Source organism: Ochotona curzoniae, unplaced genomic scaffold (genome assembly GCF_017591425.1).
Source record: "Ochotona curzoniae isolate NIBS_2020 unplaced genomic scaffold, NIBS_Ocur_1.0 contig_64, whole genome shotgun sequence".
NCBI lineage: Eukaryota > Metazoa > Chordata > Mammalia > Lagomorpha > Ochotonidae > Ochotona > Ochotona curzoniae.
The window spans coordinates 10,588,146-10,610,670 of NW_024466502.1; the positions used below are offsets into that span (position 1 = coordinate 10,588,146).

Genomic DNA, 22,525 nt, shown 5'->3' on the forward strand with positions numbered 1-22,525 from the left:
GGAACTATTCTCGCCTTCGTTCTTCCATCTGCACCCCCAGAAGCAAGCGGGCTGACACCCATTCTAGAGCACACAGCACCGACCTCACCGTGCTCTCCGGCACAGGGTCCCATTCCTCGTGCTCTTCACACTGCATGCAAGCTGCCTGACGCTGGCCTGCATTCCCATCAGATAATCAACAACTCAAAGGCACTGCTGTCACACCCTGTCCCAGTAAGAACCTGATACCCAAAGTCAGTTCCCCCTACAGGAGTGAATAAAGACAGAAGTTACCAGGACACAGGCCCAGAGTTAAGGCCCTGGCAGCTGCAATCAATCGATGGTAAGAAAGTACTTTGACCTTCAGACAGTAACTCTTATTCAACAGCACTCCACAGAGAAACCAGTCAGCAGCTTGGCAAGGAAGACAGGGCCACAGAAGAAACTCCCAAGTAGGATGCCCTTCCCCCGAGAAGATGCAATTGGGCTCTTGTCTTCCAAACTCCACTTATCCGGCTCCTCTTTAATTTAGGTTCAGCCATTTACACGGCCATCTAAGGGTCAGATAGTCAAGTTGACATCATACCTTACATTCAGAACCTTTTTAGTCCTTGATCTAGAAATATTTTAGTCTAACCTTCTTTATTTTCCAATGCATACATGGAAATATTCAAAATCCCACTCAGTTATTAGTAGTGGCTTTTTCTTTGCAGCACGTTTTGCAACTAGTTATAAATTTAAATGATGAAGAAAATTGGTAGCATCATCTCTACTATCTTATTAAACTATGCTTCTATTAATGACAGTTCACTGTCAAGCACCAGGAATAGGTTCACGGAAAACGTCTCTATTAATGGGTAAGCATCATACCACGCTCAGCTCCTGATATAACTTTAAGTTGCCTTTGAGAGAAAAAAATAGCTTCTCTGGGTTCTTTTTATAAAAAGCACCTTGAAAAAGCTTGCAGATACTCAGTCATGGATCTTCTGTTCCCTTGTGTATATCTGATTTAAAGGTTAATAAGTAATTAGGAAGAATGCACTTTCAAATATTACCAATTAAAGTGCTATCATTTTCATTAAAATGCTATTAATTATATTGCAGCACAAGTGTCTTAGAGTGGCTAATAAAAAAAAAAGTTGCCTAAAACAGTTCTAAGCCTTTTGGGGGAAAAAAGCAAAATTAATCCAAATCAATCACTTTTTAAAAAAAAATTATGATTTTTCATTTTATGGATCAAATAAAGAAGAGGAAATGAGAGTTTCAGAGTTTTAGTGCGGATCGACTCTGCAAGGGTTCTGTGGCTCATTTTACGCCCTGAGTCATTATTACTAAGAAAACCTAATAAGATATCTTGGCAGATGTTTAATGTAGAAGTTTGACAAATACCAGTTCTTTGTTTTTTAGAATGTAAAGCAGCCCTTTATAAATAAGATCAAACCTTTAAACTATCCAGATGTGTTTTATCGGTTTCCTAGGAAACCGTGAAGAAAGAATTATTATTTGAGTACGTTATGTATTTAAACTTTGTTCTATACCTTAAGTTCTGGTATTAGTCAACTATCAAAAATTCACAGAATTCCAAAGTTGAAGAGTTCATGATTAAACGTGTAATAGAACCTGCAAAGACTCTCCAGAATTTAACGATACAGAACAGTTTTACAGATACCCAAACTCGTTCTTTTCTCACCACCTCATGCTGTCATGAAACGCCTGTTTCCAATGGGTGTGTTACGGCTAAGCTGGGCAGCAGGGTAGTGTTTGATAACCATGAGAACTGTGCAGCTTGTATGCGGCTCAACACACCGTGGTAGCTAACAAATTCTACTGGCAGTACTTGTTTTGAGTGAAATGAACCACGTGTGGTGTTAGGAGTTCTACAATCAACTTAGACACAAACTAATTATTTTATGACACACTATTGATATTTACTGGTTGTTAGGCAACCAACTACAACAATGACACAGGGGAAACTATTACTGCTAGGCCTGGACGATCCGCTGCTAAGTCTGGTGTTATAGAAAGAACGTTAAACTTTAAAGAACGAATCTAAAAACCAATCTTGGGCCTGCGTCTACCTGAGCAGTTCCTGAGATGGGCACTTCGATCTCTTAAGGAATGTTTGTGACCTTTATCCTCGTGTTCAGCAAAGATGGAGCTTGCACACATGGACCTGCTCATCATGTCTTCTCTGAATCTCCTTCTCCAGAATAAACATATCCAGTCCATGCATTCATCGTCTTTTTGTTGTTGTTAATTTCAACCCCCACCACCCAAGAACAACATCGTAATACTTCAAAGTGGCAATAGCTGCAGTTGATCACTTTTTAGTTTACATCTCATCACTTAGATGTCATTTCATTGTTGGACACTGACGTCAAAATTGGCACAGAAATAAGAAGTGTTAATGGCACCATCTTTTTTTATCCCGGCTTAGTAAATGTACTCCAGAATTATCAGAGCTTTTGTGCCTTATTTGAATCTTGTAAGACAAATGGAAACTTTCAGTAAGACCATCAGGGATGTTTAATAGACTTATGCAGCACAAGAACAATTACAGATTAGGTGATGAGATCATTCAGTGTAATGTTTTCTAAATTTGGCCATGCAACTGAATCACTGGAGAACGTTTAAAATGACAGATTCCTGAGGTCTGTACCCAAACTTGGTGGTCAGGTACTTGCAGAAGTCCTCAGAAGAACAGCATTTGGGAACTAATGCTTTGATGCCTACAACATGAACAGCAGGCCTTCCTTTCACTTACATGCTAGCTACCCTTTCATCTCCCCACCATAATGGTTTTGGTTACCTGTTACAGCTAACATGTCTCTCTTTTCTAAAGAAAAAAAAATCTGCTAATAATTAGTAACAAAAAAATAGTGTGGTATTTGCTACTTCTGCACATGACTCTGTTCCCCAGTTGGTTTTTAAAAATCCCTAAAAACAAGAACTTAGCATTCACTTCCATGTTTTTCCCAGGAGTATGGCACAACAATGAACAGTCACTGGTTATTCTATCACCTGACATCATTTGATAATGATTGAGACTGCCAGCCCATAGGATCACTTTCAAAACAAGGATGTACCAATTTGCAGCTCCACCAGCAGTGGAGTAGGGTTCCCTTTTCCCCGCATCCTCGCCAGCAAGCGTCGTTGGTGTTCTTGTTTATGTGGGCCAATCTTACTGGTGTTAGGTGGTACCTCATCGATGTTTTAATTTGGATTTCCCTTATTGCTAGGGAGCTGGAACATTTTTTCATATGTTTGTTTGCCATTTGGACTTGTTCCTTTGTGAAATGTTTGCCCATTTCCCGTGCCCATTTCTTGAGTGGCTTGTTCGTTTTGGTTTTTTGGTTGTTTTGAAGTTCTTTGTATATCCTGGAAATTAGCCCCCTATCGCCTATATCGTGTGCAAAGATCTTCTCCCACTCTGTGGGTTGCTTTTTTACTTTGTTGATTGTTTCCCTTGCTGTACAGAAGCTTCTTAGTTTGATGAGGTCCCATTTGTTTATTCTGTTCTCAACTGCTATTGCTTTTGGTGTCCTTCTTAGAAAGTCGGTACCTACTCCTAGGTCTTGCAGGGTATTTCCTACATTTTCTTGCAAGAGTTTGAAGGTTTCTGGATGTAGGTTTAGGTCTTTTATCCATGTAGATTGGATCTTAGTGTATGGTGATAGATGTGGGTCTATCTTTTTGTTTCTACAGGCTATCAGCCAGTTGTCCCAACAACATTTACTAAAGAGTCCTTCCCACTTGCTTGAGTTGTCATTAGTCTTTTTGTCAAAGATTAATTGGCTGTATCTGTGTGGATTCCCTTTTGGTGCTTCTATTCTATTCCATTGATCTTCCTTTCTGTCTTTGTGCAGTACCAGGCTCTTACCAGCTGGTGGAGCTGCAAATTGGTACAGCCTTTATGGAAATCAGTCTGGAGAACACTCAAACAACTCAAAATCAGCATACCATATGACCCAGCAATAGCACTCCTAGGAATATATCCAAAACACCTGTTTTACGACAAACCAACATGCATCCCTATGTTCATTGCAGCACAATCAGTAATTGCGAAAACATGGAAGCAACCGAAATGCCCATCAGCAGAAGATTGGATAAGAAAGCTTTGGTTCATCTACTCCATGGAATACTACTCAGCTATTAAAAAAAACAAAATGCAGTTCTTTGTGGCTAAATGGGCACAACTGGAAACTATAATGCTAAGGGAAATGAGTGAATCCCAAAAGATTAGATACCACATGTTTGCCTTGATTTAACCTGTAATTTTTTGTTTGGTGGTTTGTTATTTTTTGAACCTGTCATTGATACTGTCTCAACCCAGATGTTTCGAAGAATGGAACTTGCATTATTTTTAACATATTGTTTACCCAATACTATGTCAATTAATTCCATAATGTTGTATATTGATATTGAGGCCTTGTTGGGGCTTTTAACTGACCGGATCTTTACTCTGTTAGACCTATCTTCAGACCATAGAAGGTCTCCCCAAGAGGCCACTGAACTTATCTGGACAATAAGACGCTGAACTTTATGCTAGGCAGGTGTTTGCAAGCAATGAATCTCAACTGAACTTGAACTAGGGTTATGCAACAAGGTGGAGGAATCCACCATGGGGGGAGGGGTATGGGAGGGGTGGGGGGGATCCCCAGCGCCTATAAAACTGTACTACATAATATAATGTAAGCAACAATAAAAAAAAAAAAAAAAAAAAAACAAGGATGGAAGGGACCTCCAGATGTGATGTGAAATATAGCTATCTCTATATCTTCTATAAAAGCAATATATAATATTTCAAGGTTAATTCAAACTAAAAAAGAAATCCAAATAAATGATATTTACCTGAGATAAAAATGATATCATAAAGTCAAAAAGAAGGACGAAAATATTGGAAAAGCATAAAGACAAAAAGGAGGAGAGCTACACTCATGTAAAAATCTGAACTGTGAGTTGATGCACATAGAACTATAATAAAGCCTCGTAAGTTAGGAAATGTTAGGTATGAAATAATAGTATCAGTTTATGAAAAGCTCAAGCGTGAGACTCAAACATGTGAGTAGTGCTAAACTGTCTTGCATTACTGGAACTCCCTAACAGGCCAAGAAGACAAAAATAAAGACATGAAGCACCCGAATTTTACAATTTTTAAATAAAAGTTTGTATAAGAACATAATCTTATTCCACAAGACCAGCAAATGTATCTTCTCAAATATGAACATGCATGATAACCTGAACCCAAGAACTATTTCATGTCATTTCAGAAGTAATAATGATATGATTCTGACACCTTAATTAGAAAATATTACCAGAAACAAATAGTAGAAATTCCCAAATTACTTGGAAATTTAGATGCGTCAAAATCACAAGAGTTTATGCAAAGTAGAAAGTAACAGACACGAGAATATGATTTAAGAAAATCCATGAAACAGCTAACACTGTATGTTCGGTGCATTTGCAAACCTAAATGCTTCAAAGAAACAACAGTGATGACAATAGAGCTAACTGCTCTACTTACAGCTCAGGGTAAACAAAGAGAAAGCAAATTAATGGAAACTGAAGAAAGAAAATAGTAAGCCTGGGGCCAGCACCATAGTATGGTAGGTTATGCCTCTACCTGTGCTACCAGCATCTGATACGGGCGCTGGTTCAAGTCCTGGCTGCTCTACTTCCCATCCAACTCCCTGCAACGTGCCTTGGAAAGCAGCAGAGAACAGCCCAAAGATTGGTCCCCTTGCACCCCTGTGGAAGACCAAGAAGAAGCACCAGGCTTCTGGCTTAGGATCAACTGGCCAGTTCTCATAGTCGTGATTATTTGGGAATGACTTAGCGGATGCAAAATTTCTTTCTGTCTTCCTTCTCTGTGTAAATCTGCTTTCTAAGTAGAAATAAACAAATCTTTAAGAATGAAATAGACCTAAAAGTAAACACAATAAATCAAACAGTACTGAGAGAAAATTAGCTTTTTTTCTTTGTTGAATTGATAGCTAAGACCAAGCATAAGCTCTTCAAATAAAACAGATTCATCTCTGGTAAATTTACTTTTAAAATAAAAGGAAAACAAAAAATCATACCTCTTCAATAATATTTATAGAGAAGAGTGACTCATTATGAGGTAAAATGAATTATATTATGTGAAAATTGAAAACTTTGATGAAACACATTAATTCTCAGAGAAAATTAAAAATCAAAATGAAATTGAGAAGATAATGTATGGGGAAAAAAGCAGAAATTTAAAAAAAAAACCCACAGAAACAGATGACCAAATAGAAGCTTCTGCTTAAAATGACAAAGGAAACATTAAGGAGATTGAAGCCAAGAGAAAGTCAAGAGGAACAGGTGCTTCAGTCATAGCAGGTACATTCGGAAGGCTTTTCTATCTAAGCAGTCTAACTGCATCTACTCAGGGAGCTTGGAGCTTGGCTTCACACCCAGCTACTGTGTGATGATGGAGAGAACCCATCTCCAAGAACACAATTAGAGCAAATATGGCCAGCACTGAGGCCCCTTAAGAGGAAAAGAGAGCGCTCTCTTCAATGGGTCTAGCACACAGAGGAACACAAATGGAGAGAGGGTACACCGTAGTTGACCTTTTTATTATCCTGTCGTGGTACATCTTTCTGAAAAGTCTACCCCCAGAACTGTCATCACCCCAGCCAGGCAACAGTAGTCTGGATTTGCCAAACTCAAGGGCTCTCAAGCCTTGTCTGCTGCCCCTATCGCCTCCTGCAACACCTCCTCCAGGAAGGGTGACCACTCCATCAGACAAATCCGGGCACGTCAAATCTTAGCTCAACTTGGAGTGCTAAGGGCCACACTCCAACTCCTTCCTAGATTCTCTCTTACTCATTATCTCAGGCAATGTTGTGGGGAATTGACAAAGCGCTTTCCATGCCTAGAGCTTTCTTTGCCCATTTTTGCTTTACTTGGCTGCCTCCTTCTCCCTCAGGTCTCGGCTCACAAAGCAGCTCCTTGGAAAAGCCCCCCACATCGCCCTTTCTGTATAAGGTCCTCCCCAGTCTCACCGTTTCCTGTTGAAATACATAGTAATTGTACACACAGAGTGCAGTGTGACATTTCAATATGCATATACTGTGTCTAATAATCAGGTAAGGTAATTACATATCCATCTGGCGTATCTCACTTTGGATAAATAACTCACTTTGGGCAGAGGAGTAAGGGGAAGACTATTTCTCACAAGTTTTTTTTTTTTTTGGTCACTTTCATTAGAGGAAAAGCCCTAATGTCAAAGAAATCTTGTTCCCCTTTAAAAAAAACCCACATTTTATTTCTAGTGCCTGACCCAATGACCACCATACTGTGGACATTCGATATACTTCATGAATAACACTTTTGATAAACTGTGATTCTTTTATTATATAATAAAGTTTTAAAGAGATTATTTGGGCAGTGATTCATGCATTGGGGAGCCCCACAGGGTATGTGGGTCGGGAGCTCTGCTGAGAACAAGCAAAAGGGAGGTTTTTATAGGACAGACAGAGAAGCAAAGCAACTAGGAGATTGGTTACAGTTATAAAACTGCTTTACTTGGTCTACCCTGTTGGGGATTCCCTAGTTATACAGTGATTATTTTATTTACTTCTTCTGCTTGGTTGAACTTGAAGTCCATTTTTCTTTAAAATAGGCATTTGCAAAAACTAGATCAAGGTGCATTTTACTTCGATTTATAAGCCAAGCAAGGGTGAGCTCATCAACGAGGCTTAATCAGATTTGTTCTCCCAGGGATTCTTCAAGACTTAGTCTGCATTTTAATTCACTTTAACCATTTGTTTATGAGACGTTTCAGGAAAACAAGGTCCCTGTCTAGTGCTCGGGCATCAAACGTAGCACTCGGTACTTGATAGTTGCTCAGAGACTACTCAATAAACAAACAGTATTTAGGACTTCTTAGGAAGGGAAATTGCTCCTTTTAGTTTTGTAAATCACTCAGAACAAACTGTACCTATTCAAATTTTTCCTTAAGAATTCTGCAATCCCAGTCTTTCCCAGATATCACGGCTCCCCTTAACAGCAGAGTGCCCAGTGAGAATGGAGAAGGCAGTGAAAGGAATGTCCCGAAGGAGGGCTTCTGCTGCTGAATTCTAGATCCAAGCATCTGGGTCAAGACTTAGTTTCATGGCAGGTGTGGAAACCATCTCTTTAGTGTCATTAAGGATTTTTACAAAGGACTGCCAGCACTTGAAGTATTCCTTCAAATGAAATTTGAGAAATGGATCAGGTGGATACTTAAAGCTGTGTGTACTGAATTCCACTTTCAACAAATACTTTTTATGTTAAGATCTATTACAAATGTATCTTAAAAGCCACATCCATGTGTTCCAAAATTTGGTGTGGTAGGTGCCTTTTTTTTTTTTAATAATAAGAGCCACTTCAACAAGATGAGAATATTAATAAACTATAATCATGCCTAAAGCTGAGTCAGGTCTTAATGCCAAGAAGGCCTCAACATCACTGGCTTTTACTGTGCCTCTGGCAGTATCTCATCCTCCACAAGGGCTTGATCCAGGCATACAGCCTCAGTCATCAAAAATGACCTCGTGCGTCATATCTCCGAGGCACTGGCTGGGCAGACATGTTTGTTAGGCGTGTCTGATCACAGATGCACCTGGCAGCATCTACTTACTCCCTGAATCCCATAGCTCAGGTGCTCATGGAGGGGCTCTCTTCAGGGCATCAGTTTCATTCTGGAACCACACCAGTGCTGTTGAAGAACAACTGATGCTGGGTTGTAACCTTGGAGCTGAAGATCATGGAATCAAACCAAGTAGGAAGCACACGCTACCTTTTAGGATCAGCTTACAGTGAAACAAGTGAAAGTGAACATCGGTGTGGCGCCTGCAGATAAAGTCTGACCTCCATGCCCCCACGTGGCCCCGGCCATGATTCAGAACTTGACTTTGTCTGCCAGCTGCCCTCAGCTGCTGTGAAACCTGCTCCTGTACACTGACATACATGCATTCTAGCTCTCCGGGTCTTAGCTGGGCTCCACCCTTCCCAACCAACACGTGGAAATGAACAATCTGATGGATCAAGTTCTCATTTGAAGAACGTTAGCAATGACCTTCTGTGCCCAAACTCTGTCAGTGTGCAGAACTCACAGCAGCAAATCCGGCAGTGTGGTACATCAAGGCGTATAGGCAGGTGGAGCACTGCCTTTGGGATTCACAACGCAGTAAGATCTTACAAGGAAAAGTGGCAGACTGGCATAGAATTTCTCTGTTTCTCTTTTGTCAAGTAAGGGATTAAGGGAAAAGAGCAGCAAATGTCACCTAGTAAGATAATCATTGTCAGAGAAACAAGGAAACAAGCTCAAAATTTAAAAAAAAAAACCTCCAAAATCGAATGAATGTATTTTCATAATGTATTTTTAAAAAAAGAAAGAAAAATGTGCTTGGCGTCTCTTCTTTGCCACAGACTGCCAAAAAGCTCCAGAGGCAGCAGCATCTGGATGAACTCAGGCCTTTGAGGACTTAGTTGCCCACGGTACCCGACAAGCCACTCGGAGGATTTTAAGACCTCTCAGCTGACACTTGCGGGCAATGTGTTATATGACGTGTCTGCCAGGACAACCATCAACACCAACATGGCTCATAAACATCTTTTGAGTTGTAAACTGACGAGCTTTATTTTTACAAAACCTTTAACATAAATGTGGTTATTTTTGTGCATAAATTAACAAGGAAAATTGAGTAATAGACATTCCAGTAAGCTATTGATTTTATCAGAACACTCACATCTGAAGGTTTTGGATTAAAGGATACCTTATTCATTTACAAATACGAGCATGAATGGAATTGCTGCCAGGTCCAGAGATACAGAAATAATATTCCTGTCTCATAGCTTTGTATTTTAGTGGAGGAAACAGGTAATGAAGAGATACATAGACAGAGACTATCACTCAATGAGAAGCTGCAGGGGGGCATGTAAATGTGACATTTAAGCACTTAAGCAAAGACCAGTTTAAAGTCAAGAGCTGAGGCTTGCCATTGCCTGGTGGAAGAACACTCCATGCAGAAGGAACAGCCATTGCAAAGATTCTACAGAACAAACAGGCCACTATGGCTGGAACAGAGCTAGTGAGAGAACAGTGGATATAGGGACATAAATGCAGCAGAGGCCAGATCAGACAGGACTGTAGGGTCCTTTGGATTCTATAAACAAAATGGAGAGCTATTAGAAGGTTTTGAGCTAACATAGTAGCATGCTGTGACTTATGTTTTAATTGTTTTTCTGGGCAGCACTATGAGTTAACAAGCTAATCTGCCTTGCAGGGCTGGCATCCCATATTGATGCTGAATTATGTCCCAGCTATTCTGTTTCCAATTTAGCTCCATGCTTTTGGCCTGGGAAGACAGTGAAGGATGGCCCAATGTTTAGGGACCCTGTATTAATGTGGGAGACACACACAAAAAAGCCCCCTACTCCGGCTTCAGATCAGCTCAGCTCTGACCATTGCAGTATTTGGGGAGTGAACCAGCAGATGGAAGATCCTCTTTCTTTGTCTCTCCTTTTCTCTGTGAATCTGCCTTTCAAGTAAAATAATTTTGTAAAAGATTTTTAAAAATAATAAATACATAAATGTCTATTCATTGTTTTATTTTATTTATTTTATTTATTTATTTCTGTCGAGAGAGGTAATAGAAAATGTGAGAGCTTCTCTGTAGGTTATAATAACCCATACAGGATATAAATGGAGCTAGATAGGAGTGATGCAAAATGGAGGGTATAAATGAAGGAAACAATAGGATTTTGGGCAGATTAGACTTGAGGGTAATGACAACAGAAGAATGAAACTAAGTTTCAGGGAGCTTGGTTTGATCAACTGACTGAGTGGGATCCTCTAACAGTGTGTATGCTGAGAACCATAGAGTTATTGGGGAATTAAGTTGTTATTGGATATATTAAACTCGACATGTCACTTAAATCTCCAAATGGAGATGTCAGGTACGCCACACACGAGTTGTGAGTTTAGGGGAGACAAAAGGCTTTGTGAGAGGCGTGAAGAAGTATTCAGCATGTAGAAGACGCACAGCTGTTGGACTGAGTGAGGTCTCCTAGAGTCAAGTTTTGTGCAAGATGGACCAAAAACTCAAAGCCTTGGAGACAATAAAGTGCTCGGAGAGTTTAAGAAGAGCAGGCTGTCCACTGTGGAAGTAGGGAAAGGGAAAGAAGATGCCAGGGACTGTGCCAGCAGAGACTGGCCTGCAGGTGTCAGCAGGAGGGGAGTCGAGGCAGGGAGCAGGAGGAACAGTCAGGGAGGCCAAGGAGATCTGGGTGAGAGAGAACCACAAAGCAGCAGATGGGCAAAGACTGGGAAAGATGACAAAGAGCAGTGTGCAGGTCCACTGTGCCCTCAGTGGTCTCCACTGATGGAACAAACCAGGCAACTGTCACGCTCCACAGTGTTACCAGTGCCCGTGGCAAGACCAATATTCATTTAGATGTTTATTTCAGAAGTTCAATGTGACAGTCTATTGAGTGAGTCCTGTAGGTATGCTTTGTTTGGACTGTAAAGCATTAAAAAATATCCCCATTGATTGCCAATATTCAAAACTCAAGAAATTTCACATGGAGATTTGGATCCTTGAGTTCTTGAAAAATCACCTAAGTTGTCACCAGGCAAGTCGTCCCCATCTGTTGCCGAGTGTCAGTTGTCATCCTTATAGAGTGGCTGTGTTCTCTAGAGCTAATTTTCTGCCACTTCTCAGAAGACAATACTCATATACTGGTTCTTTCTCAGTCTGTGCCTCTTGCTAAAAGAATCAATGAATGAATGAATGAGTTAATAAGCTAGTGACTATTTGCTTGTGAGGCACCTGGAATGCAGGGAAGGGAAGGTTGCAGGCAGCCAAGACGGAGTTTCAATGCAGGTTCCCAGGTGAGGGCTTTTAGTTAAGATCTCTTCTTCCTATTTTATCACTGTATTTATTTATAAAACTTTAAAATTAAAAAAACAGAGGTTTAAGCAAAAGAAGGATACTGACAAAAACGCTATTTCCATTTTTAGAAATAACAGAATGTGAAGCAAATCTTTGAAGATGACAAATGCCTTCTTTCTAAGCTTTAATGAGAAACAGTTCTATAACAATCGACACACAGACTAACAAAAGTTAGTCACAAGGATAATTACTGAAGATTGAGTTAAAATTAAAATTGATATTTCATTCCATTAGTTCTTAGGTGAAAATACGTTTTGTCATATTTATCCAGGAATTATTTTTATCTGTCCTGTATGTTTTAGCCACAGAAACTTACAAGCATAGTGGTTATCATCATTCCTTCTAATCGGTATTTAAGACACTACAAAGTTTCCATAAGCTTTCTTTCTCTTGTCAGTTTCAATAACTAGACTTACATTTAGACCACAGGATTTCTAGTATTTTCTGAAAGGGAGAGCAGTGTGGGGATAGATACAGGGGACCACAGACATGTGAAGTGGGAGGCAGGCACTGGAGTGAAGGGGCCACCAGCCGAGGAACACCCGGGGCCCCTGCAGGCTGGAGGAAGCAAGGAAAGCTACCCACTTGGGGCTGCAGAGGGAGCATGGCCCTACAGCACTGCGACTCTAGGTGTGTAACGCTCAGAACCAGGAGGGGGAACATGCCTTGTTTTCAGCTACATGGTTGCGTTTCCTTGTTACAACAGCTGCAGGTAATGACCGCAGAGGCTGTCACTCTTAATTTTAAATGTGTAGAATGTAGGCAACTTGCTGGTGGAAGCTGAGTCCTTGTGTCATACATGTATTTACCCATGGCGTGTACATGCTGTTCCTAAGTGAGACATTTAGGCAGGTGCCTAGCGGCCCCCAGCAGCCTCATCCTGCTGCTCACTGAAGGCACTGATACTTCTCCGGCCATCCAGTATCAGTGGTTGTTCTCCACCTAACCTGAAACCTCTCCTTCTTTATCATACATTAGGTATTAGGGAGAATTGGATTCTAATTTTGGCTCAAGGAAAATTCGTGAAAAAAAATGTGTTTTTAAGGACTGTCCAGTTAGGGAGCAAGGGATAATTACTGCTCTGTTTCCAATCCACTTCCTGCTAAAATCACTCTGGGAGGCCACAAGGACTCATGTCCCTGCCATCCACATGGAGACCCTGATTGAGTTCCAGGCCAATGACTCGTTTGGCCACAAACCAATTCAGATGTTGGGAGAATGACACTGTCTAAACTAGTTTTTATTATGAAAGATTATATCTAACTTTCTATAAAACTGTCAATTTTGCTGAATACTCTGAATGTTTTAAACCAACATTAGCAATATTTTTTTTAACATCAGTCCATTTTTTTAAGCTGGATTTGAATTCAAATGTCTAAGCAAATCAATATTTAATGCAAGTAGCAAGCATGCACTGAAACCTTTCATTTCATGAAGCATGAAGGTTAATTCATGAATGCCTTTCTGGATGTTTCAATGTACAAAATCATCCATACTTAGTCCTGTCAGTCACAGAAAACAGAATCTGAAAAGAAAAATGGCAAACATCTTAACTGCAAGGGAAAGTGCTTCGTGGATCACAGACACGGAGTTAACCTGGCCAAAGCCTTTGCTACAACATTTGACTGAGTTAACATGACTCGTGGGATACCATGTTCTGTTCTAGAATGCAACCTGGTGTTCCAGAGACTAAGTGTTGTCAGTGGCTCATAATAATAGTGGAACTTAAGGGGGCAAAAATAAGCTACCACAGCTGCAGGCATGTGCTTCCCATCAAGTGAAATGAGGTCACACTGGTGAAACCATGCAAACGTCAGTGCAAGGATGCTGCTGCGATTTCTAAAACATCTTTTATAAAAGCATTTATATGGGTGCCACTTTCCAGAACACCCAGCAAACCTCTTTACGGACATGCACACGTGTGTTTCCATGTGTATATATGAAAAGTTTATCTCTGTATACAAAAAACTTGTAACAAACAATTCACAAATGAATTTTCTCTTTGCTGAGGTCAACAGAGTCCCTTTAGAGTAATGAACATCAGTAAATACCCCATAGTGTTTGCAGAAAATACATCATTATGAATCACAGCCAAAATCACTCCTGCCTCAAGTCTTCACTACTTTAACACCATGCTGATTCGTGGGGCTCTTGTATTACCAGTCACACGAGTTGGAAACATCTTGCTCTGAAATCCAGACATCCAAATGAATGACCACAATGGGACACCGCGCTATGAAGGGGAAGGAGCTAGTGTTCCCAGTCTGTGACGTGGCTGGGCCCTGGGCTTGCTGTGCGGTGTCGCAGTCCACAGTAACCTCACCAAGTAGGAGTTATATCCATTTTATATAAAAGGCAGCTTCAGTCACAGAGATAAAATAACTTGCCTCATTTAAGGCCTTTGGCCATTTTTTTTTTTTTCATCTAATTCCAATGAGCAATACCAACTTTAAGAACACACAGCTTGGCTATCCTTTATCCTAAATGCCCGGGCCAAAAGAAATTTGAATTTCAGATCTTATTTTTTCTTTTTTGGCTTTGTCTTTTTTTTAAAATTATTTACTTTTATTTGAAAGGCGGATATACAGAGAGGAGGAGACACAGAGAAGAAGATCTTCTGTCCGATGGTTCACTCCCCAAGCAGCCGCAATGGCTGGAGCTGAGCCAATCCGAAGATGGGAGCTAGGAGCTCTTCCACATCTCCCACGTGGGTGCAGAGTCCTAAGGCTTTGAGCTGTCCTGCTTTCCCAGGCCACAAGCAGGGAGCTGGATGGGAACGGGCTGCCAGGATTAGAACCAGCACCCATATGGGATCCCAGTGCATGCAAGGTGAGGACTTTAACCACTATGCTATCGCGCCAGACCCTGGCTTTGGAATATTTGCATAAACAGATATCTTGGGAGTGGGAGTCTGGCCTACAAACAAAATTTACTTAAGTTGCATATATACCTTATGCACATTACTTGAAGGCAATTTTAAACAATTGTCACATGAGAGAGAGCAGGTACGGAATTTTCGACTGTGACAGCATGTGGGCAGTCAGAAAGTTTCAGAATTTAAAGCATATCAGATTTTTGGATTAGGATTGCTCAACCTCTGAAATCATGAAATGAAATGAAATCATGGCAAACAACCTTGTCGCCACCATCGTCATCATCATCATTTTTTTAGCTGTCCCTTTTTAGCGTTCTTTGCATTTGTCAATCCTTACTTAAGGGTTTATAAGTCTCACGACTTTGCCTTTGCAGTGTTAGGAACTTCACGTACTTAAGCAGCTCCACTTGTGAATGTCCTGATTTTAATGGAGAGGTGAATGGAGTCCAGAAGTCATAAACCATCCGTGAAGGCCGAGTAGGAATCTGAATTCATGCCTGTCTTACTCTCATGCCTGACACTCTTTCCATATATATATATATAATAACATAATATATATATATAGTTTTATGTTTCTATATATGCACATCCATATGTTTATATAGCATAATTGTCAAATAACCTGAAACTTTACAGTACTGAAAGTGAACTAATAACTTAGAACAATAGATGCATGACTGTTGACCATGGCTTCTCTAGACTCTTCTGGAAAGAACTTTAAAGCTCTTGTGCCCTGGTCAGTATTCACCACCTCGTGGTGGGTTCATGATTCTACTCTGAACATCATCTTGGCCATCATCCTCTTTCCATACACTGGAGAACTCAGACAGTTGTGCTCCTGGGGATGCAACAAATTCTAAGGATTCAGGAGTTACTGCCCTGTGCGCAGTCGCAGAAGGGCATCTATGGACTATGTCGAATCTGTTCTTTCTGTATTCAGAGCACATGAACATGAGACTTGATGACAGTTGTGTTAGTGTAATAATCAGGCATTGGCTGTGACCTTGAGAATCTAGTGTATTAATAAATTCATTTTAAAAACAAATACTTGCTTTTAACTTAGGAATATTTTCTCCAAATTTGTGAGTAGCTTAAAGAATAATAGCATTTTAAGAGACTTATGAAAATGATGAATATTAAATATCTAACTATAGAAGACTTGGTTTACTAAAATACAGGGATTTGGAATGACCTGGAAAATTAATTTCTCATTTCTGACCTCTTTCTACACCTTGAAACTGCTATGATCTAGTTTTGAGTTTATACATGGGCTGTTCCCATCAGTGATACTCATAAAGACAGGATCAGATTTGCTTTATTTACTTTTTCTAGGTGGAAGTAACAAATATGCTTGTAGTGTTTTCTATGAACTGCTTATCAATCCATCCATTTCCATTTTAAGAGAAATAATTCATAGTTTTAAAGGTACGATAGAGTCTAAGAAACCGTTTCTTGTAAAAATAGAAAATCAGGATAACTCTTGATGCAGATAATATATCTAATCTATTTTGACTTTTGCCAGGTTATTCTTTTGCTTTTAGTGTATACACATGTTTTCCCTTTAAATACATTATACATGGAAATACGTGGTTTGAAGTTAAATGGGTAAGAGTCAAACATTTTTTTGACTGGAGCTGGTATTGTGCCACAGTTAACACTGCCACCTATGATGCAAAATTCCATTTTGGTGCCAGTTTGTGGCCTGGCTGCTTCAGTTCCAATGCAATTCTCCGCTAATGGCCTGGGAAAAGCAGTGGACGATGGTTATATACTTGGGCTTGAACCCATGTGGGAGATCTGGATGGAGCTTTGGTTTGGCTTGGGCCGGTGCTGACTGCTGTGGCCATCTGGCAGGTAGGCCAATGGACGGAAGATCTCTCTCTGTCTCTCCCCCTCTGTCTTTTACCCCTTCAAATAAATAAGCAAATCTTTTTGTTTTTTTAGTTGTAGTTCATGTAAGACAGTTTTTTACTTAAAATAAAGTTTTCCTGAAGGACAGACTTAGTCCTTTCAATACCCAAGAATAGGTTAAGTCCATTGTGTTGTAAACTCTAAGATTTCCCAAATGATTTTTGGTATGTCTATTGAAGTTTTGCAGAATTGTAATCCTTGAGGTCTTTTTAAGCTATGTGTTTTTCTGCTATTTGTAGAAAACAACAGTATTATGCTTTCAGACTTTCCTAGGGAATCTGGGTTCAGTGCACCATGATATTAGGGTTAAGTACCTCAAAGTGCATGGGCTAAATCATCCCAATTCCTTCACCTGAATGTTTCAGAAAATGCCCCAATTCTTCAAGTCCAAACTCCATCCAACTCAGCATGAAACTCAGATGCCATTTCCTGAAACATCTAGAGACATATCCTGGAACAGTGGGCTGGAACTCAGCACCCCCCGATGGACTCTCAGAGCAGTGTCCTTTCCTTGCTTTCCTGGGGCACATGTCCCCTCCCTCTTATATTGTAATTCTTTGCCAATGTGCTCTATGACAAACAGTGAGGGTGTCGTCCAAATGCCAGTCTCTCCTTTTGTTCAACAAGCTAGACATGGTATGTTCTCAGTATAGAGTATGGAGTGGGTACTTCATCATTTCTGTTAGGCATGACAAGTAAGTGAACAGCTGATGAGAAATAAGCTAAGGAAGCGACTGGTCCAAAAAGAAAGCTCCAACTACAGCAGTCTTCAAAAGATGATGTCTGAGTCACTGGCATGAAAGTGACACATGCCAGCCTTCACCTTTATATAACCTCCTGAAAACCAAACATTAATAAAATATTTATCTTCAGTTGTCACAAGCCAGACCTTGATTGAAAACTCCTGGGTACACGAATGCCATGCCAGACCAGAAATATACCATTATGTATTTTTAATTTAAACATAGATGTATAAAAAATGTATGCATACCTGAAATGAAAAAACTTGAATAGAAAAAAAAAAAGGTTCTAAAACAATCACCAGAATCCAGAAAGCAAATTCTGAAAGTGAGAGTGAAACTTCTGTAAAAGCTCAAGGGAAAGCAGTTAGCTGGAGGCTTCATGTGACCCTGGAATGACCCCGGGGACACAATCTCTTACCTTGAGAGAATCGAAGCAGGCAATGACTCGCCCGTTTTCAACCTGGCAGCTTTTGGGGGGATGAGCAAATTTGCATTCTTCGTCGGAGCGTGAGCACGTCCCTCTTTGGAACTGTCTGCAGACTTCCAATGTCAGCCACTTTGTGTCTCTGACCGGGGCAACGTTCAAAGCCATGATGCCAGAGGAATTTGGACTCTGTTAGTTTCCGTTAAACGATGCTATCAGTCCACTTCCAATGACTCCAAGACTACTGTCGCAAAAGCTCCCACATGGAAGTTGGACGGTAAGTGGTAATTTGCTTAAAGAAGTCCAATCCAGAAAACAGAGTGAGGAGAGAATTTACCGGAAGGCAGTCACTCATCAATCAGTACGCGCCGCTTGATGATGGCGGACCGTGACGAAAACATGCTCAGTGTCATCTCTCATTCCGAAAGTCTGCAGGTGCAACTGTTTTTAATAAAGTGATTTCACTATCATGGCACTCCTTGGTAGAACATACAATTCTGATGTCCACAGCTTCTGATAATGCTGGAAAATCAACCACTCAGATGTTTATATTTCTGCCAATTTTTTTATTCCTGCCTCCTTTTTAAACTCTAAAATGAAACAATTGGCAATGTCAGACAATGAGGTATCTTCATCCACTTTATGAGGTTGAGTAAACGTGTACTTGACGGAACAGCAAGACCTGAATCCGGAGCTGCTGGGCTGCAGTTTCCAGCAAAAGTGACTTCACACAGGCACTTTTAAATCATGAACCTGGAACATACAAGTAAGATACATCTTACCTCCCTGCACAGTAAAATCAGCAGTTTAGCAAACTATTTAGCTCTCATCTACAATTTGCAAAAGGGTGAGGCAGACGTTCGCACTTTTGAGTACAGTGAAGAAAGTTACATCTTTTTTTTAAGGAATACACAATTGAAACTATATTGCCGAATAGTCTAGGCAGCAGTCCAAAAGTTAGGAATGACTCAAACAGATGAGTATGGCAGACACAACAATTAGGCCTCTGAAACAATTCAATCTAATGTGCTTAATCACCAAACCGTGTATTAGAACTGTGGCTTCCAATTAATTTCACATTTAGGCTATTGATTTTATTGTGGGGAGTGATACAAACAATTATTTGGGAGGTGTCCTTCCTATGTAATAGCGACACTGACACGTTGGATGAGCCGTGCCGCTCTTGTTCTTTCCAGCCTTTCTGGTTTTCAGAGATCTGAACTTGGAGGGCAGGTAGGAGACTTTCGACATTTACTCTGATCTCGGCACTTCCTCTCTCCTTTGCGCTTGTTTAATATTTGTTTCCCCTTTTGCCCTATGAAGACACTTCAAATTCTCAAGGCAGGGTTATTCTTTAGTGTCCATTTCTTTCTGTCGTGCCTTAGTTTATGGTACCGAGGAGGCTCTCAAGCAACATTAATTGGATGTTTGAACCAATGACTGAAAAAAACAAATCAATGAAAATTTATTTCAGTTTAGCTCAGTTCAGTTTTTAACTGAGTCAAAATCTGAAAAAAAAATATTCTCTTTTGTATGAAATGCTGACACACGTCTAAACCAAAATATTATTAAGTACAGATTTTAAAAATCATCCCACTGTATTATTTTGTATTTTGTATTTGTATTTTTGAATAATTATTAAAATATTAAAATGTAATATTCCCGGGAAAGGCCTGAATCAAGTCCTAAGGTCTCAAAGTCGGTCATGTTCATGTCCCAAACATGCCTGGGTGGCATTCTGAAGAAATTAATGTGTAAAAAGGACAGAAAGAGGGGAAGCAGATTACAGGCAAGCTCCACACAACGACACCGCGGGGAGAGGACACGCGTGTCCCGTAAGCTGTGATGGTGAGAGCAATAGCCCCGGCCTGGTGACCTCAGCCCAGTGCCTGTGATGACGCTCGTGTAAACGCACGGACCGCACTGCCTGCCAGCGGCACAGTCCTCGACAGAGCGCGTAACCCTCGACATCAGCGACTCCTGCGTTCCTGGTTTACGTGCAACTCTGCTGTGCTTTTTACCATGACGTTAGGGAGCATTCCTTCTACTTACACAAAAACAAAGAAACTGGGGAAAAAGGCTTCCTGGTTTCCTGTAAAGCAGCCTTACGTATCTTGTGTTGAGTGTGTTGAGCGTGTTGAGCGTATCTCATGAGGAGGCCGTGTGGCTGATGTGTGCCCCTCAGGTTGGTGTGAGTGTGCTCTATGGTGTTAGCACAGGATAAACTTGTCTAGCAACACTTTTCTTAAAATGTGTCCCATTAGGCAATGCCCAACTGTGTTTAAAAGGGGCAGGTACCGTGTCCATCCAGACAGCACTCTTCCCGAAGCCGTTCAGGAAGTGGGTCCCTGCGTCAATGAAATTGCCTTCGCTCTGGAGGTACCAAAAAGCTCACTTGTGGCAAGGCTAGAGCTTGCTGCTCCACCAGATGCCAGAAGGAGGAGCTGCGCTGGCGTCTCTTGCTCATCCGGTCAGACAATCTTCAATGAGGAACGCATCTCTTGGGACTGGTGCGAAATACCTCTTCAACCCAATAGTCCTGTTCCTTGTTAGCAAAAGTGTTTCTGTGAATTAAAACTGTATGTGCCTTTAAGGAAACTGGCAGCCTTGCAAGCTACAATACATACCTCACCCCAATTATAAAATATCTGAAGGAGCCAGGCAGGCTCCTGCCTGTCTCTTTGGAAGCCTTGCGTGCTCAGTAGCCAACATCAGCGAGCTGAAGTTAGGGCACTTAAAGAATATGAGTTTCATAGCCAAATTTACTCTGGATCAGGTTTCACAGACCAGCCTGGGCCTCCGTCCTCATTAGCCCTACCCCCTACCTCCAACCCCTTGGAGAAAGACAGGCTGCAGCAAACAGGGCAGGAAGGCACAGACGTTAATGCAATGGGCTGAACACATTGAACTCGTATGTACAAAATATTATCTAGTGTCTCTGGAGTTCTGTGTCCCAGGCCCTGAGGAAGCAGAGGATCACAGGAGGGATTGGATGCCCGTGTTCAGAGGCAGCACAGTCTCCCCCTCGGCTTCACGCAGGAAGAAAAAGGGCAGCAGGTACATTTCTGTATCCATGGCAGGAACAGCTACTCAGAGAGTCCTAAAAACATCCAGGAGCAGGGCTCTCCACTGCTGTCCTGCAAATGGGCACACACTTTGCTTATGCTTTTGGGGAGGAAGACATCATTTTCCCCTTGGAGAAAGAGATTCCCATTTCTAGTTACTATAAACATCCTATCGGGTGTATATTCAGCCTAGCAGTTGCACCAGTGTTTGGGACACTCACATGCTCACTTCACAGTGCCTGGGTTTAACCCCTATTCCATTCCCACTTCCCGTGTTCACTGATGGCGCAAATGGTTGAGTTCCTGCCACAATGTGAGAGATCCCTGCTAATGTGCCTGGGAAGGCAGCAGAAGATGGCCCATGTACTGAGTTCCTGGCTCCTGGCTCCTGGCTTCAGCCTGGCCATGTACTGAGTTCCTGGCTCCTGGCTTCAGCCTGGCCCAGCCTTAGCTGATGTGCTCCTATGGCCGTTTGGGAAGAACCATCACACAAAAGATTTTCTTTCTACTTTCTCTCCTCTTTGTTTCTGATACTCTGTTTTTCAAACAATTAAATACATGATCTTATGTAAAAAAGAACCTGAAATGAAAGGTTATGTCACACATAGCTATATTGTCATCACCTCCTCCCTCAGCTTCCTCTTAATTTAAATTTCACTTAAAATTTGACACCCTATTCACTTATTAGAAAACTTTTAAGTATGACTGGACCAACTTGAGTATATCATTCCACTTAATAAATTTTTATTGGAAAGTCAGGTTTTACAGAAAGAAGAAGATACAGAGAAGATCTTCCATCAGCTGGTTCATTCCCCAAGTAGCAGCAAAGGCTGGATTTAAGCTGATCTGAAGCCAGGAGCCAGGAGCCCAGAGCCTCTTCTGGGTCTCCCATGAGGATGCAGAATCCCAAGGCTTTGGGCTGTCCTTGACTGCTTTCCCAGGCCACAAATAGGGAGCTGAATAGGAAGTGGAGCAGCCGGGATGTGAACCTGCGCCCATACAGGGTTCTGGTACATGCAAGGTGATGACTTTAGCCACTAGACTACTGTGCCAGCCCTCATGCCACTTTTTGAATGTAATAATTAAGGGCTTTAAGTGAGCACCCAAACCGAGTTGTACTGTATAATATTAACTTAATTTGAAGACATAGATGGAGAAAAAGAATGTGAAAATCATGTGTACACACACACAGAGAGAGAGAGAGAGAGAGAGAGAGAGAGAGAGAGAGAGAGAGAGAGCATTTTAATTTATAGGGCTAAACATTGTTAAAATGCTTTCTATCTGCTTCTTTTTACCACTGCGAAACTCAGAATCTTGTAGGTGTCTCAGGGACTTTTGCATTTCTTTTTTCAGCTGACACAAAAGTTTCTGGTAAGGTACCTTGTCCTACGCACCAGTTTACTATCCTCACTTTGCCAATTCTCTTCCCCATTTAACCTTAGGTAATTCCATTTCTGAGATCCATCTTCTTTATCTGCAAAATTCTGATCACCATTCTTGCCTACCTTTTCATGCTGGTTTCCATGAAAGACATATTATAGAAGAAACACAAAATTACTTTG

At 41.0% G+C, this 22,525-nt stretch overlaps 1 protein-coding gene across 22 annotated transcripts in view; it reads right to left on the reverse strand.

Annotated features, from left to right (window-relative positions):
* Positions 1–22,525, reverse strand: part of MBNL2 (muscleblind like splicing regulator 2) — a 150,298-nt gene that overhangs the window by 82,444 nt on the left and 45,329 nt on the right. For 21 of the 22 annotated variants that reach the window (XM_040991215.1, XM_040991214.1, XM_040991226.1 and 18 more), the window contains one exon: positions 17,893–18,651. In XM_040991215.1, the coding sequence (XP_040847149.1) occupies positions 17,893–18,066 (174 nt within the window). In that variant the 5' untranslated portion in view covers positions 18,067–18,651. Of the gene's footprint in view, positions 1–17,892; positions 18,656–22,525 lie in introns of those variants that run through there. The other variant, XM_040991206.1, reaches the window with a different exon arrangement.